Source organism: Pelophylax lessonae (genome assembly GCF_965119305.1).
Source record: "Pelophylax lessonae genome assembly, chromosome: 5".
NCBI lineage: Eukaryota > Metazoa > Chordata > Amphibia > Anura > Ranidae > Pelophylax > Pelophylax lessonae.
In genome coordinates this window covers 37870980-37890090 of record NC_138772.1, presented here as the reverse complement: position 1 = coordinate 37890090, position 19111 = coordinate 37870980, and the positions used below count along the sequence as shown (strand labels likewise).

General features: G+C 40.9%; 1 protein-coding gene and 1 pseudogene across 2 annotated transcripts in view; both read right to left on the bottom strand.

Annotated features, from left to right (window-relative positions):
- Nucleotides 1–19111, bottom strand: part of DGKB (diacylglycerol kinase beta) — a 905602-nt gene that overhangs the window by 535929 nt on the left and 350562 nt on the right. The window contains exon 11 of the mRNA XM_082259056.1: nucleotides 11667–11784. Within this exon, the coding sequence (XP_082115182.1) occupies nucleotides 11667–11784 (118 nt within the window). The remainder of the gene's footprint in view (nucleotides 1–11666; nucleotides 11785–19111) is intronic.
- On the bottom strand, nucleotides 1420–9778 carry LOC309555567 (annotated as a pseudogene). The gene is made up of 2 exons: nucleotides 9678–9778; nucleotides 1420–2304 (listed from the first exon to the last, which is right to left on the bottom strand). The product of its transcript is annotated as an uncharacterized misc_RNA (transcript).

The following is a 19111-nucleotide window of genomic DNA, read 5'->3' as shown; positions in this document are numbered from 1 at the left end:
CAAGCTCTGACTTGGGATTATACTCAACAGCTAAGCAGAGACTGGTTCTTTACCTGGACATTTAAGTTGAACTGTGCTTGTCCATGGAGGGGAAACTAGGAGAGCAACCAAGAAAATGTAATTCTGCACTCTACACTTGACAGGTTAGTGCACAATTGAAGGTGGGGGGGGGCGGCTCAAAAACAAGTAGGTACAAACCAATCAGAAAGGTATAGACATGATAAGGAGCAACCTCCTGTGCTTAATCGGTGAACTTTTGTGAAGGTTTATGTGTCAGATAGATGATGAGAAAGCTAGATGATCAGGAGCCAACTGGGGTTAATCTACCAGACAATGCTGTATCTTGGCCTAGGCCAACAAGGCCTGGGCCTAGGGTGGCACTTTGCAGGGGGGCAGCAAAAAAACTGCACCCGCACAAAAAAAAAAACAGCCTCCTCCCAGCTCCCGCACGAAAAGGGTCCCCGCTGGCTTGTGCTACACTTTTAGTATAGTTCCAGTCTTATGGGGCGAACTGGGCCGGAGAGAAGGGTCCAGAAGGCAAATCAGTCTGGCAACCCCATGAAGCGGTCACACTGCTACCTCCTGGTATGGTAATACTGGCCGGTGAGGACATTCGGACAGACCACAGGCCCAGTGGTGTATATAGGTTTTGTGCTGCCAATTGTGGTTTCTGATAAACTGCACTGATGGGCACGAGGTGGCACTGATTAGCTTCGCGGATAGGGCTGCACTGATATGCTGCACTGATGGCCACTGATGAAGCGGCAATGATAAGCTGCACTGATGGGCACTGATATGATGCACTGATAGGCTGAACTAATGGGCACTGATAGGCTACACTGGTGGCCACTGATGGTGCTGTACTGATGGGCACTGATGAGGCTGCACTGATATGCTGCACTGATGGGCACTAATGAGGCTGAACTTATGGGAACTGAAGAGGCTACACCGATGGGCACTGATAGACTGTAGTTGTGATCTGTGGTTTACAGATGACAGGGCAGGTCATAAACAGGAAAGGGCGTGGCCTTTATAGGAAGTGGTGGGTCATATTTAAATTAGGGGGTGCACAAGTTTAGTCAGGCCTAGGGAAGCACAAAACCTAAATACACCACTGCTACCAGAACTGGGGAGTGCAAAATCTGGTGCAGCTCTGCATAGAAGCCAATCCGATTATAGGTTTTTTTGTCAAAGCTTAATTGAACAGCCTGAAGTTAGAAGCTAATTGGCTACCATGCACAGCTGCACCAAAGCCCGCACTAGCCCTAGCAAAATCAACCCCACTGTGCCTAGTGGAGTATGTGATTTTGACAATAGTAGGTCTGACTGATAGTAGCTGCGACTTGGAACTTTGTAGATCTAAATTCTGCCTATGGGCTACAGTTAAGGTCCCCTATACCTTTAGATCAACGAGACATATTACAGATGTACATAGCCGAGTCCTAAAAAAAATGCAAGACACTTTTTTCTTCTACTAATCCATGGCGTAGAAGATACCGGTTTCGCTCTCTCTTCGGATAGTGTGGATACATCCATGAGCATCAAATCCTCAGAGCTGCGGAATTCTTCATTTGATGTGCTCAGTTTTTTCAGGCTCACACGTTTTTTCCTTGTTAGATTCTTGGAGATCGTAACTGTCCCAGCAGAAGATACTAGGTGTAGCATCTATTCCATCTACATAGCTCAGTAAATCATACAAGGAGATTTCTGTATCACCATCGTCCAAGGTTTGTATGGCTTCATTTCCAAGCACAAAACTCCTTTTCTTGTTTGATTTGTGGAGATCATAACTGTCCCAGAGGATACTTGGTGTAATATATATTTCGTGTACACAATTCAGTAAGTCATACAAGATTTCTGTATCACAATCCTGTATGACAACATGTGAAATTAAAATCTGCAGGAACCAAGAAATAGAAGATCTGTTGTATAGCCTGAAGCTCAGTATTACTCGCTGGTTCTTCCTCTGCAGCTATGCATGGTAAGGAGCTGCCATCTAAAGCTGGCAATGTGGCCAAGCTTTCTGTTGATAAATCGGTGTCCGTGATTTCGGGACATTGTGAGTGTGCACCTTGTAGTGAAGAAGTGTAGAAGTGATCAAAGTTTTCTATATCCCAATAATAGCTTTGACTTGGTGTAACCAAAGAGGGAGAGTTCATACAACCGCTGTGTTCAACAAAACACACTTTAAGAACTTGTTTGAGGACAAACCCTTGCCAAGTGTTTATCATTTTTCTTAAACAGTCTATGATTTCCTTCAATGTTCTGACTCTATATCTGCTGAGCAGTCCCTGCTGTCTGTTTCTTATATATATGTGGAACCATGATGACAGAAATGCATTCAGGTGCCCTCTGTTCTCTTGATGAACACCTACTCACTACTTTACATTGTAGCAAAGTGTCATTCCTTCAGTGTTGTCACATGAAAAGATATAATAAAATATTTACAAAAATGTGAGGGGTGTACTCACTTATGTGAGATACTGTATATACACATGTATATATATATATATATATATATATATATATATATATATATATATATATATATAGTACAGACCAAACGTTTGGACACACCTTCTCATTCAAAGAGTTTTCTTTATTTTCATGACTATGAAAATTGTAGAGTCACACTTCAAGAGGTAGTCACCTGAAATGGTCCTCCAACAGTCTTGAAGGAGTTCCCAGAGATGCTTAGCACTTGTTGGCCCTTTTGCCTTCACTCTGCAGTCCAGCTCACCCCAAACCATCTCGATTGGGTTCAGGTCCAGTGACTGTGGAGGCCAGGTCATCTGGCGCAGCACCCCATCACTCTCCTTCTTGGTCAAATAGCCCTTACACAGCCTGGAGGTGTGTTTGGGTCATTGTCCTGTTGTAAAATAAATGATGGTCCAACTAAACGCAAACCGGATGGAATAGCATGCCGCTGCAAGATGCTGTGGTAGCCATGCTGGTACAGTATGCCTTAAATTTCGAATAAATCCCCAACAGTGTCACCAGCAAAGCACCCCCAAACCATCACACCTCCTCCTCCATGCTTCACGGTGGGAACCAGGCATGTAGAGTCCATCCGTTCACCTTTTCTGCGTCGCACAAAGACACGGTGGTTGGAACCAAATTTGGACACATCAGACCAAAGCACAGATTTCCACTGGTCTAATGTCCATTCCTTGCGTTCTTTAGCCCAAACAAGTCTCTTCTGCTTGTGGCCTTTCTTTAGCAGTGGTTTCCTAGCAAATATTCTATCATGAAGGCCTGATTCACACAGTCTCCTCCTAACAGTTGTTCTAGAGATGTGTCTGCTACTAGAACTCCGTGTGCCATTGACCTGGTCTCTAATCTGAGCTGCTGTTAACCTGCGATTTCTGAGGCTGGTGACTTGGATGAACTTATCCTCCGCAGCAGAGGTGTGTATCCACCTGACTTCTGCACAACACAACTGATGGTCCCAACCCCATTTATAAGGCAAGAAATCACACTTATTAAACCTGACAGGGCACACCTGTGAAGTGAAAACCATTTCAGGTGACTACCTCTTGAAGTGTGACTCTACAATTTTCATAGTCATGAAAATAAAGAAAACTCTTTGAATGAGAAGGGTGTCCAAATTTTTGGTCTGTACTGTATATATTTCCTCTTAAAAAAAGTTGTAACTAACATTATTGGTCTTTTAAGATGTGACACACTGTAAATTCTGCCTTCACAAATAAAATTATCATCGCATTACTTAAGGCTCTCTGGTTACTTTATTTCCCTCTTTTTTTTTGCGGTAAAGGCTTGTGGCTTTGGCACAGTTTCTGCAAACATCAAGTCAAGTCTTTACTGCATATCTGCTGCTGGTGGTGATAAGTGAGTTATGGGATTTACTTGAAGCACAGGCCCAGGAGTTTTCAACATCTCCGGGTTGCATTACTTAAAAAAAAACTGCCAATCTGCCTTTTAACCCCTTTTACCTCGCTAAAAAGGGAATATTGGTAAGAAAGCTCTTATCGGGCATTTTGATTTACAGGACAGAGACTTGTCATAGCCATGCATGCTTTAATAAATGGCACATTTTCTTTTCTGATTGATCTCTCCTGATAAGAATATTCAATCCCATTCAATCAATATGACACACACCGGGGAGATTGATTTTGATCGATAGTTAAGACACAATTGTAAATTATCATTTGCATTTCAGTTTCTATTTTGTAATCTCAAGATCTAATCTATCGGAATACATGTTACCAATATTCCTTCCTGTCCAATCGATTTGGTGTCATCAAATCCAATAGAAATTAAAGAGGTTGTAAACCTCCCCAAAAAAAAACGAAAAAAAAAAAAAAAACCTGTAAGACAAAGGCATAATGAGCTAGTATGCATCGCTTACTAGCTCATGATGAAATTCTTACCTTAGAATGAAGCCCCCGCAGTGCCGCCAGCTCACCGGTGACACGGCCCACATGTTCGGCCGTCCTGCTTCCTGGTTCACGTCCTCTGGCCACCTGATTGGCCAGAAGCATGATGACATCACTCCTACGCATGTGCGCGGGAGCCGCCGTTCACGGCACAGGGCTCTGAAGGAACGGCACGGGTGTTCAAGGTTCAAGGGGGCTGAATACTTTCGCAAAGCACTGTACTTTTACCAAAGTACACCATTACATCAATTTTTGTTGAATAAATTAATATAGAAGTATAACAAACGACCTTGCCTAGGTGATAATTGCTCTTTACCTGATACTGCTGCTATATTTTTGACCACTTACGGACCGCCCGTCTCAGTTTTACGTCGGTACTTCGACGTTAAATACCGGGGTTATGGCAGCAGATAGCTGCCATAACCCCGGTATTTTTTTAAACTGCAGACGGTCCGCTTTAACATAAGGGTGCCCGCCGCTTCCCGAACGTCTTACCGGACTCGTCGGTAGCGGGGAAAACGATCCGGTCTGCTGTCCCCTCAGGCAGGAAATCGAGTGAGGGCAAGATGGCCCCCACTCCACTTTATGGCCTTGGAGGACCAGAGCGACATCATACATTGCTTCCTAGCAATGGATTTAAAGAGCCCATTTTTTTTTCATCGTGAAAAAAAAAAATACTTTTTTAGTGTAGTTGTGAGGTGTGAGGTCTTTTTGACCCCAGATCTCACATTAAAGAGGACCTGTCTTGCTTATTTCTATTACAAGGGATGTTTACATTCCTTGTAATAGGAATAAAAGTGATCACAAATTTGTTTTTTAAAAAAAAACTGTAAAAATAAAAAATAAAAGATAGAATAAATAGGAAAAAAAATTAAAGCGCCCTGTCCCCGTTAGCTCGCGCGCAGAAGCGAACACATATTCAAGTCGTGCCCACATATGTAAACGGTGTTCAAACCACACATGTGAGGTATCCCTGTGATCGTTACAGTGAGAGCAATACTTTGAACCCTAGACCTCCTCTGTAACTCTAAGTTGGTAACCTGTAGACATTTTTAAAATGTTGCCTATGGGGATTATTAAGTATCAATGTTTGTCGCCATTCCACGAGCATGCGCAATTTTGAAGCATGACATGTTGGGTATCTATTTACTTGGTGTAACATTTCACATTATAGAAAAAAATTGAGCTAACTAGCTAATTGAGCTGTTTTATTTTTTATTTTTTTTATTCAAAAAAGTGAATTTTTTTCCCAAAAAATTGTGTTTCTAAGACCGCTGCGCAAATACGGTGTGATAAAAAATATTGCAACAATCTCCATTTTATTCTCTATGGTCTCTGCTAAAAATAATATATAATGTTTGGGGGTTCTAAGTAATTTTCTAGCAAAAAAACTGATTGTGTCAGAAAAAGGCCCGGTCCAGAAGTGGTTAGGAATGTCTCAATCACAAATATGGGCAAAAATATGACAGCGCAGTGTGTAAGTGTACCCAAATAAATACTTTTAAAATCCTTAAAATGCTAAATTCATAAATCCTACTGTGTGAAATGAAAGAACAATTATTATTAAATTGATATTGTATCAAAAATGATTATCCGAATATGTAAATAAAAGTGTTCTGGTGCTTCCATAAATACCCATATATAAATATGTCAAACTGATTCAACAAACATATAACAAATGTAACAAAAAAATGCTACAAAAAAATGCTACAATGTTTCCATGAAAAACCCACAAGTGCATTCATCAATCATTAGTGTTCATAGTCCATTGAAACAATTCATTTAAATAATATGAATAAAGTGTCCAATAATTTTTTATTTATTTTATATTTACTATTTATTTAATTTTATATTTTTTAAGTGCCCAATAATTTTGCCAAATGAATGTGAAAAAAAATGAAAAATTGAAAATTGGTGTGTTCCTCTTGTCTTCTTATAATAATACCACATCAACTTGTTTTGAACTGCATTGTAACTTTATTGTCTTCCCTCACATTGTAAAGCGCTGCGCAAACTGTTGGCGCTATATAAATCCTGTATAATAATAATAATAATAATCAAGAAAAAAGAGATTCACCACCTCTTATAATACGCTCATTCTCCAGATGGAATTAATATAACCCAGATGGCAAGGATAACTTGCCACAAATTTTGAGGCAGTGTTGAACTGTAAGCCTGTTAACTCACTGCACCCTTTCACTGGAATGTTGTACACTTGCAGAGCCCTTGAAGCACAACTTCTAGTTGACACTTTCCCAGTTTGTAGCAAAATGCGTGGCAAGTCTCCAGCAAGAGCAAAGTTGCAATGGTGAGTCTACAGCAAGAGCTATGCAAGTCACAGTGCCCCCTGTGGTGGGATGATTATTGCACAACATAACTGAACCAGAACTTGCAGCAGACTTGCAGACTGTTTGGAATTAAATTTGATCTGGAGTCATGCAATGCGGATTTGCAGGAATTGTGCAACAAATTTGTGAAGCCTGGCAAGTCTAATTTTAGCAAGTCATTTTCAAACTTGCAGCTCAATTGCTTGCTATCTGGGAAAGCCAAAATTTCCTTGTGTGTTTGTATTCACTTGTATCACAACAATTTCCATGGCATGCACTAAATTTTTCACATGATTGTATGCCATAGGTATAGGGAGAATCTTTATTTGCATTGACCACCATTCCCATGCTATTTTGAACATCTGAAAATGCTACTTGCTTGCTGTTTATACTTATCCTCTGGGCTCCATATAAGTCACTGACCTAGAATTAGAATGCAGCCAATAAAGTGAGACATATGGAAGCAACAGTAGCTTCCATATGGGTCTTGGAACAGGTTTCCCTTTCCTGGGTAAGTGTTGACTTCTGGGAAAGAATAGGGGTCACAATGGTTTTTATCCCTTCCTGTTTCTGCCTTTTTGCTCTTAAAGCCTAAATACAGCCAAGCCTTATGAAGATTTCAACAATTCTCTGGTCTATCTAAAAGCCTAAAAATGGCTTTAAATATACTTTAAAATATCTTAATTGCTGCTCTTTACCTAAAACCTGCCGATACATTACCATCTGATAATCACCTACATGCCAGATTTTGACACGTGAGCTCAATAGCCAGCCATAGCAGATCATGGCATGTTTCATCCAATGGGGCAAGGTGAAAATGAGTCTACACACAGGAGAGGGCCTTTCCAGTGTGGTGGAACTTTTTCACTGTGCAATGATTGTTGGTTGTAAATATGCTAGTTGCCACATCCCAGGAGCAGCTGACCCCTCAGATCTTTAAGCACTACGGTTCCATTGAACCCTAAGGTTCTTCCTGAGGTTACTAAGGGTTCCTTAAGCTGTGGCTGATTGACCTCCTATTTGATGGTGCCTACATAGTCCTGGGGCAAGTGTTTCTTGGCATAGCCAGCTTCATGACTAATGCATGTTTTAACTGTCTCTAAGAGTGGCTTACTGACCACCACTGTAAAGAGGGCATACTTTCCACTGGCCACCAATGTTGGGAGTATTTTTTCTCAACTTCCCAATTTTTTTATTGAAAGGGTTCCTTTAAAGCAGGGGTGGGGAACCTTTTTTCTGCCGAGGGCCATTTGGGTATTTTTAAAATCATTCGGGGGCTGTACAAAATTATTAACTTAAAAATGTGCCTGTTATATTTGGTCAAACATTTAATTAACTCACCCCTAATGTGATGGCTGCAACTGCTTCTCTTTGGTGAGGTGTGTGATGTTAGCTGGTATTGATGATGTTGCTACTGGCAACTGGTTTTCCAGGTTTGCCCCCCTTAATGCAGAGTGATGAGTGCCCCCATCAATGCAGAGTGATTAGTGTCCCAATCAATGTAGAATGATTAGTGCCCCCCCCATCAATGCAGAGCACATGGGGATTAGAGCGCCTCCTGATTACACACAGAGCGTGTTCCTCTGCTTACCCGGCGCGGGCGCTCTCATACAAAGTCACGCCTCCTGGACCGACTCCTATGATAGACGTTACCACTGTGCTGTCTATCATAGGTAGGAGGCGTGACTTTGTATGACAGCGGCCGCGCCAGGTAAGCAGAGGAACCCACTCTGTGTGTAATCAGGAGGCGCTCCCAATCCCCTTCCCCTCCAGAGGCAACCCAATGGCAGGGCCGGATCAGATGGCTTCGGGGGCCCCATACGGCCCGCGGGCCATAGGTTCCCTACCCCTGCTTTAAAGTAAAAGATTTGAGGAAGACTGCTCTAGAATTTACAAAAGATGGCTCAAAAACAAATATGATCCAGCGAGTGGCAGTTATATAAAAACATCTTGTAATGACAGAGGTCATGGGAGATTGGCCTGACTTGTTCAACTCTCAGTCATCAATATCTACTTCAATGCAGCAGTGCTGTGCAGGAGGCCATTTCCAAACACACAACATGTGAAACAACATGTGGTTCTTGAAGAGAACCACCTACATTTGTATAAAATCATAACTGGAATAATACTGTATAAGACCAGAAAAAGGAGAATGAGGCTACGGTGGGTACAGTATTGCTAGGTTTGCTCCAAGATGCTGACTGCAGGCTCAGAACTTTTGGTGTACAAAGCATGAATCCTTGGAGAATCCTTCCAGGTGGGTCACAATGACCTTTGCTTCTGACTTCGGATTTGTTGCCTGTCCTAGTTACAGCTACCTTTGTTCTCTCGTTGTGTCTGCTGTTTGTTTCTCTTTAGATTTCTAACTCATTCTGACCTTCAACCTCTGCCTTTGTGCTGCCTGACCTGACCGCCGATTTGTTTACTGACTACTCTCACTCTTGCTTCCTGAGACCTTACTCTGGTTTTTCTGACCTCTGGACTATTCCCCAGATTAACCCAGTGTTTACTACTCCCTACCTGCCAGTGAGGACCTCATGTCGTTCGCTGTGTAGGGATGCAACTAGCACAAACCCATCCACACCATCAGTGGCCTGGTGGTGCACTGGGAACCCTGGCACTATGCTGACAATCTGTCTTCTGACCAGCTGGTAGAGACTAGTGCCCCTTGTCTCTCTTGGGATTACCCCTATTTTATATGGAAACATTACAGGTACTTGTAAATATAAGCTAACAAATTCATTGGAACTGCATGATGCAGAGGTTTCTAAACTATGGCCTGTGGCCCAAATAAACCCCAATGTAAATTTTTAGATGGCAGTCATCTAGGGTAAGTGGCCTCTCATACACATAGGTCTCACAGAGGTCTTCTGTTCAGCCTATGGTCTTCATGTCCACTCAGCTTCCACAGCATCCCCCTACCTAACCCCTTCCGGTCTCCAGCACAAGTTACATCGACTGCATTGTCATTGTACTGTACTGGTTGCTAGGACTGTGGGCAACAACTAATAATGTGCTTGAGTCAGCATTCATGGGAGAATGTCTCCAAGCCATGCTGTAAGTGTGTAAAGGTGGACTCTTATATAAGGGGGGGGGGAACTCTGATGGGGATCTGATATAAGAGTAGACCCTGATGTATGGGGGACCTTTATGGGGACCCTGAAGTAAGAGTGGACCCTGATGTATGGGGAATCTTGATGGGGACCCTGTTGTAAGAGTGGACTTTGATGGAGGCCCAGATGTAAGAGTAGACTGATGGGGGATCCTGATGGGCACCCTGTTGTAAGAGTGGACCCTGATGTATGGGGGATCTTAACCTTCTTAGCGGTATTCCCGAGCATGGCTCTGGGTTAAATTTCAGAGCCAAAAGCGGTAACCCCGAGCCACACTCGGGGTACCGCCAGAAGCATCGCTGGATCCTGTAAAATAGGTTACTTACCTTGTCACCGGGATCCAGCGATGTGTCTCGGCGGTGTCTCGCGGCGGATCTTCCTCCCGATCGTCTCCGTGCCCCGGCTTCCATCTCCTGCGACATGACGTTCGCAGGGGGGTGGAACCGGCTGTAAATTCAAATGTAAAAACACACCAAACACACTGATACCATTCAAAATTAAAAAAAATCACATTACATTGCCCCCCAGTGCCCTTTCCTGCAGTTTTACTGTACTTTTTATGTAAATATATATATATATATATATATATATATATATATATATATATATGCACATATACATATATACATATATATACACGTGTATATATACGTATATATATGTATATATATATATATATATATATATATATATATATATATATATATATATATATATACATAATTCTTGTGAATGAGTAGCCCAAACCAACTGTATACATTATATTTAATATGTGTATACATAATATATGTATATATATATATATATATAATGTATACAGTTGGTTTGGGCTGCTCATTCACAAGAATTATATGCAAAATAATGGTACCGCTTTCAGCACCTAAAATCCAAAAGAATCATACCGCCAGGGAGGTTAATGGACACCCTGTTGTACAAGTGGACTCTGATGTATGGGGGACCTTGATGGTGACCCTGTTGGAAGAGTGGACTTTGATGGAGACCCAGGAGTAGGAGTGGACTAATGGGGGATCTTGACGGGCACCCAATTGTAAGGGTGGACCCTGATGTATGGGGGGCCTTGATGGTGACCCTGATGTAGGAGTTGACCCTGATGTATGGGGGACCTTTATGGGGACCCTGAAATAGGAGTAGACTCTGATGTATGGGGTATCTTGATGGGCACCTTGTTGTAAGAGTGAACTCTAATGTATGGGGGACCTTGATGGGGACCCTGTTGTAAAAATGGACTTTGATGTAAGAGGGACTTTGATGGAGACCCAAGTGTAAGAGTGAACTTTTATGTTTGGGGGACCTTGATGGGGACCCTGATGTAAGAGTGGACTTTGATGTAAGGGGGGGCTTTGATGGAGACCCAGGTGTAAGAGTGGACTTTGATGTAACGGGGGGCTTTGATGGAGACCCAGGTGTAAGAGTGGACTTTGATGTCAGGGAGGCCTCTGATGAGGACTCTGACCTAATGTGGGGGGGGGGCAATCATGTAAGGTTCTGATGGGCTCAAGTTTATTTTGAATATCTTTGCTTTGTTGTACTGATGTTCTCAATCGTATAATGCTTATTACAAAGAAATCCAAGTAAAACCTAGGAATGAATTTACATTTTCTTTATTCAATTATAAAGCTGATTGTTTTCCTCTTGCAAGTTTTTGTAAAAATATAATGTGGCCCTCACACTACATAGGAACATTGCTAAATGCACGCCACATTGAACTCACCCTGTTCTTAAAGCAAAAGGAGTTCCAACACGGTACTATGAATGTAAAAAACAGGCCACTGAGTACACGTAGAGATAACAGCGGTCCTTGTACTTACATGAACAGCATAGTCCTTGCTTTCCCAAACCGATCAACATATTCAGGCAGAGATTGCAGTAAGCAGGTTTGTTAAAGTGCTTCAGCCTCCACACATGTTGTCCGTCATCCTTTACATTCTACAAAACAAACAAAGTATATGTAAACCCCCTTTTTATTTTTCTAATAGAACCTCTATTGTTGCTCAGCAATTGTTACATTGTTACCCCATGAAGACAGTTTAATACTGGTTCTAAAAATAGATGTGTGAGATCTCTGTTTTCTCTATCCAAGTCCATCCAAATTTTATCCTGAGTTGGGCCCTAATGAAGAGGAGGTGGTGTTGCACCTGAAATGTGTTGGCTCTTTTTATATGAGTTTTTTTATTTTTTATTTATTTAAATACATATTTTTATTAATTTTTCAACAATACATACATTTGTAAAAGAAAAAATCGAAAAGAAAAACAACAGATAACAAATAAAATTAAGATTGTACCTCTATATATTTATAACATTACCAAATTGCTACACATTAATAATTCCTTGACCAGAAGAGAGGAGAAGTAAAAGAGAAAAAAAAAAAAAAAACCTCCGTGAAACAAAAAGATCTGTGTTCATTACTGTGATAAAAAGAAAAACTGAAGAGAGGGGAAAGGTGGTCCTTCGTTATAGAATTATTATTAATCATGAAGGGGAAAATTTCCCAAAATTGTCATGAAAAGGAAAAAAAAAAAAAAAAGGCCTCCGTGGGACAAAAAACATCTGTGATATGAGTTTTTTTTAATAACAACTAACGACTTCTGGGCCGGAAGATTTCCCCCCTTAATGACTAGGCCATTTTTTGCTATTCGGCACTGCGTTAATTTAACTGACAATCGCACCGCTGTATCCAAATAAAACTTATGTCCTTTTTTCCCCCCCACAAATAGAGCTTTCTTTTGGTGGTATTTAATCACCTGTGCGATTTTTATTTTTTTGCGCTATAAACAAAAAAATTGGGACAATTCTGAAAAAAAAAAAAAAAAAGTAATATTTTTTTACTTTCTGCTATATAACATTCCCAATAAACAAAATCAAATATTTCCATAATTTTAAGCCAATTTGTATTCTGCTTCCTTTTTTTTTAAAAAAAAATCCCAATAAGCGTATTTTGATTGGTTTGCGCAAAAATTATCGTGTCTACAAACTAGGGGGAAATATTTATTTATTTTTTACTAGTAATGGCGGCGATCAGGGTTTTTAGTGGGACTGCGACATTACAGCGGACAGATCGGACCCCGAACTGACATTTTTGACACTTTTGGGAGTACCAGTGACATTACTACAGTAATCAGTGCTAAAAATATGCACTGTTACTGTACTAATGACACTGGCAGGGAAGGGGTCAACATCAGGGGCAAACAAAGGGTTAAATGTCAGCCTATGGTGTGTTTTCTAACTGTGGGGGGGGGGGTGGTGGGCTTATGGAATAAATAGGAGGAACACAGGAGCCCTGAGATGATTGCTGAGAAAACAATGGTCAGCTGTGTTTACAACAGCAGACCGCTGTTCTGTCTCCATGGGGAGCAATTGCGGTCGCCGGCCCCGCGGATCAGTCTCCCTGCTGGCAAATGGGCACGCGCCCCCACGATCACTCCGTGAAGTGCCGCACAGGTATGGTGATTCGCGGAAACCTGCCAACCTGCCGCCGTATATCTGCGGTGGCTGGTCGCCAAGTGGTTAAAATTATCTTGTAGTCCATCTGCTTATTATTTATTTTTTTCTCAAAAAAAAAACATTTTATTTATTTTTCTGAATATTTTCTTCACAAAAACAAACAAATAAATTACACATTAAGTCCCCGTTCACACTTAGGCGACCTGTGAGGCGACCTGGTCGCCTCACAGGTCGCCGTAGGTCGCCTCCCATAGGGAAGCTGTGGACCCGTTCTAATAGGAGCGACACAAGTCGCTCCGACTTAGAAAAAGGGTCCGGAGCTTCTTTGGGGCGACCAGGAGGCGACCGCCATAGACTTCAATGTTATGAAGTCCGTGGTGGCCGCTCCGAGGTCGCAGCGCTGCTCGCACCGCGACCTCGGAGGTCGCGGTGCGAAGTAGCGTCGCACCTATGTGAACGGGACCTTAAAAGAAAAGGAAGTCCAATATTTAATAATATCAATTGTCCTGGTCTTTTTCAGATTCCTTCTCTATAACCAATCACTAAACCAACTCTGACCACTAAGCTTCTTTAAGCTTCATTCATTGTTCATTTCTTGCTTCCACCACTCTCTCTTAGTATAGAAGCGTTTTATTCTCCAATAGATCGAAATCTAGAAAGGGGCTTTCTTTATTTCTGTGATTGTATTTTTTAAATCATTGTATATAATAAGCAACTGACACTTTATTTTAAATAAATAATTATTTACATTTTTTTTTTTTAATAAAATACTGTTTTAACATCTTTCACCTTTTTTTTTTTTTTTTTTTGCATCTCAGCACTTTTGATCTCCTGCAGACACTTCCTGCCTGCATGCAGTGGCTCCGACAACTACTGACAGCTGTCATTTTCTCATCACTACCGATCTCCTGCAGACTAGTGGTGTTGCCCCCGAAATGCTTTGGATATTTTTAAATGGCTTATTTACAAACAAGTAAAATCACCTTAGAACCTTTTGGTATTTCTATGATTTCGTTTTCTAAAGTGTTGTGTATCAAAAACAACTGCCACTTCCTTTTAACCACTTGAGCTCTGGAAGATTTTTTCCCCCTTCATGACCAGGCCATTTTTTGCTATTTAGCACTGCGCTACTTTAACTGATGATTGCGTGGTCATGCACTCAAATTAAATTTATATAATGTTTTTCTATGTTAAAATGTCAACAATTTATTAACCACTTAAGCCCCGGAGGATTTGGCTGCTAAAAGACCAGGGGTTTTTTTGCGATTTTTTACTGCGTGATTTTTGACGGACAATTGCGCGGTCGTGCGACGCTGTACCTAAACGAATTTGACGTCCTTTTTTTCCCACAAACAGAGCTTTCTTTTGGTGGTATTTGATCACCTGTGCGATTTTTTGATCATGCGCTATAAACAAAAAAAGAGCGTAATTTTTGCAAAAATAACAATATTTTTCACTTTTTTTTATATGAAATTCCCCCCCCAAAAAAATGTAAAAATCAAAATTTTTTAACATTTTCGGCCAAATTGTTTTACGCTACATATGTTTGGTAAAAAAAATCGCAAAAAGCGTATTTTGATTGGTTTGCGCAAAAGTTATCGCATTTACTAACAAAGGGAAAGATTTTTGTCATTTTGGTGGTTTTTTTTTTAACGAGTAATGGCGGCGATCTGCGATTTTTTTTGCGGTACTGCGACATTGCGGCGGACAGATCGGACCCTTGACTGACATTTTTGACACTTTTGGGGGTACCAGTGACATTACTACAGCATAGGCGTGCACACAGGGTGTGCCGGGTGTGCCTGGGCACACCCTAATCACCTAGGGCACATTAGCATTATCGCTCTGTTTGCCAGTGAGGAGATGGGAAAGATCTCCCTCGGACCTGCTCTGCCATAAGAGAAGTGCCACACACTTCTATTTCACTTTGCCAGCAGGGAGAGTAATGTACCGGGGCCATATACATGTAGGCAAACACATGCATGTGTATTTAAACTTTGGGGTGCACACCCTAATGCAATAGGCTGCGCACACCTATGTACTACAGTAATCAGGGCTAAAAATATGCACTGTTACTGCAAAAATGACACTGGCAGGGAAGGGGTTAACTTTATTGGACAGGGAGGGGTTAAGTGTGTCCTAGGGGCGTGTTTCTAACTGTGCAGGGACATTGCTATTGGTGTAAAAACAAAGATCAACGGTTCTACATAGTAGAACCGTCTGATCTTCATTTTTACACCAGGGAGAATGACGGGCGGCTTGTTTACATAAGCCGCTCCGCCTTTCTCCCTTCACAGGAGCGATCGTAGTGTGACCGGCGGACATCGAGTACGCCGGACACACGCACTGACTTGTCTGTGAACGAGCCGCGGCGGGCGCATGCCTCGGCGGGGGCGCGCCCGCCCACAATAGGCTCGCAAGTCAGTGACAGGCGAGTGACGTATGCATACATATCCATACAGTATATAGTCTATAGTCATAGTGTATACAGTATATAGTCGTGCGGCGGTCGGCAACCGGTTAATACAACAGTGATTAAAAACATAATTCACATGATCAATACAGCAATTCAACTGATTTGCACGAAATCCAAAGGATATCATAAGTGCATGGTGATCTTGGATCGACACGTTTCGCCCTATTGAGGGGCTTCTTCAGGGTCAATTTACAAGAGATGCACTACATAAACAAGAACAAATGTAAGACAATATAACATTCCCATACAATGAAAAAAATGAAAGACAATATGACATACTCTCATAAAGCTTTTATCAAATGAGTTTATGTTTATGTAGTGCACTGAATCTCTTGTTAATGGATCCTGAAGAAGCCCCCCAATAGGGCGAAATGCGTCGATCCAAGATCCACATGCACTTATATGTTATCCTTTGGATTTTGTGAAAATCGGTTGACTTGCTATATTAATCATTGAATTATGTTTTTAATCACTGTTGTATTAATACATTGTTGACATTTTAACATATGATACGGGATCTATATATATTTTTTGTTAGGCACTTTAAAATCCCCGCTCCGCCCTATCCAATCTCTAATGGTAGAGAACGGACAGATGTTCCCTCTATACAAATTTATATATGGGGATTGTGCCTCCAGTGTAGTTGTATAGCACACTCCCTCCTTTCCCTTACACTAGAGATGTATATCATTTTTTCACATAAATAGGGCTTTCTTTTGGTGGTATTCGATCACAACTGTTTATATATATATATATATATATAGATATATATATATATTTATATATATATATATATTTATATATATATATATATATATATATATATATATATATATATATATATAAACAAATAAAGACTAAAGTGGGGTACACACTATAAGAAAATCGGGCTAACGATCGTCCAATTTTCATCCTTGTTTCACAGCAAATCGGAACCGATGAACGGAAATTCGTACGAAAATTCTCGTACGACAAAGGCTTTTTTTTGTTTGTTGTTTATTGTTTCTGATCATGGGCAGTCTTTCTTTTCTGATTTTTCTTGTACAAAAAATCGTTTTTTTTTTTCCGTCTGAGAAAAATTTTGGAGTTCGTCCCTTTGAGAATTTTCTTACGAAAATTCTGAATCGGCTGTGGAAAGTTGTGTACACACTATACGAAAATCGTACGAAAATTTTTTGGACGAAAATGTTCCACTGATTTTCTTATAGTGTGTACGAGCCTTTAGGCTCCATTCACACCTGAGCGTATCATTTTCAGGCGTTGTTTCAGGCATTTTTTCTGGCGTTTTTTGCAGGTGTTTGGAGGCAGGCATTGACATCTAACAAAAATGCTTGTAATCTGACAAAAAAGAAGCTCATGTACTTTTTTTTTTTTCTTCAGGCAACAAACTCTCAAGGGGGAAATGAATAGGATTTTGCTTGTTGGGCATTTTGAGACTTCAGAGATGAGCGTTTTATGAGCTGAAATACGCTCAGGTGTGAACAGGGCCTGAAAGTTTAACCACTTTACCGCTGCTCACTAGAGCTCTACTGCGGCAAAGAGGTTCGATAACGTCTGGCGACGTAGACCTATGTCGCCAGACATTCCCCTCTCTCGCTCGCTCCCGCTGTATTCAGTCACAGCGGGAGTCGGGCCAGGGGAGGAGCGGTGGCGATCGCCGCTGCTCTTCCCCGATCGTCGGGGAATCAAGTCTGGAGATCCTCCCGCTTGTGTAAACACAGCGGGCGGATCTCCTAAGTGACAGGCAGGGTCAGATTGCAGGGTTCAGCATAGCTGAACCTGCGATCTGTCCCTGTGTCACTCAGTCACCTCCCCCCACACACGTCAGTAAGCACCAGGCATACATTAACCCCTCCCTCTCCAATAAAATTAACCCTTTCCCTGCCAGTGTCATTTTTACAGTAACAGTGCATATTTATAGCACTGATTACTGTAGTAATGTCACTGGTCCCCCAAAAGTGTCAAAAATGTCAGTCAAGGGTCCGATCTGTCCGCCGCAATGTCGCACCCCCGCAAAAAAATCGCAGATCGCCGCCATTACTAGTTAAAAAAAAAAACACCAAAAACGACAGAAATCTTTCCCTAAGTTAGTAAACGCAATAACTTTTGCGCAAACCAATCAAAATACGCTTATTGTGATTTTTTTTTACCAAAAATATGTAGCAGAAAACAAATTGGCCTAAAATGATAAGAAATTTAGATTTTTACATTTTTGGGGGGGGGGGGGGTTTCATATAAAAAAATTAAAAATATTGTTATTTTTTTCAAAATTGTCGCTATTTTTTTGTTTATAGCGCAAAAAGTAAAAATCGCACAGGTGATCAAATACCACCAAAAGAAAGCTCTGTTTGTGGGAAAAAAGGACGTCAATTTCGTTTGGGTACGGCGTTGCACGACCGCGCAATTGTCAGTTAAAGTCGCACAGTGCCGAATTGCAAAAAGTGGCCCAGACGTAAGACAGCAAAATCCTCCGGTGGTAAAGTGGTTAAGAAGAAGAAAATATATATATACTGTGTATATATATATATATATATATATATATATATATATATTGCTATTTTGCTATAAAACATATCCGGTAAATCAAATTTCTTCATTAAATTTGGCCAAAATGTATTCTGCTACATGTTTTTGGTAAAAAAAAAAATCCCAATAAGTATATATTATTTGGTTTGCATGCGTGCGCCCTAAACCCAGAAACAGGCAGCACAGTACCAATACATTGCGGGGGGGTGGTCCAGAAGTGGTTATATAAGTAATTTTATACTTTTTTTTTTTTTTTGCATTTCGGCACTGCTGATCTCCTGCAGACACTTCCTGTCTACATGCAGTGGCTCCGACAACTACTGACAACTGTTATTTCTCAGGACGGGTTTCCTGTTGGTGACAACAGTGGATCATGTCTACGTAATATGCAACAGCACAGCCACTTGTTACCTCCATGTGGCAATGGATAATGCAGAATTAGTAGACCAAGCATTGTCACGCCACAACCGGAAGTATATAGATAGAGATGGCCATTGAAGGATTATCAGGATTTATGTATTAAAACTCCTAAAAATGGCTTTTGAAATTACGCAAACATGTTACAAGTTTCTTTTTTTTTTTCAAAAAATTTTACACGTTTCTATAGGATTTTAGTGAATGGGTATATATCTGATCCAAAGGGAATCTATTGTGTAATTTTATCTGGTATTACTTTCTTGCTGTTTCATATTTTCGTGATCATGTTTCATACAAAGATCTGTAAATATGATTCATTTCTAGCATTCACAAGCAAAGATCATGTGGTTAGGGCCTAAAAACAGTCTGAAAAAGTAAAAAAACTGGGAG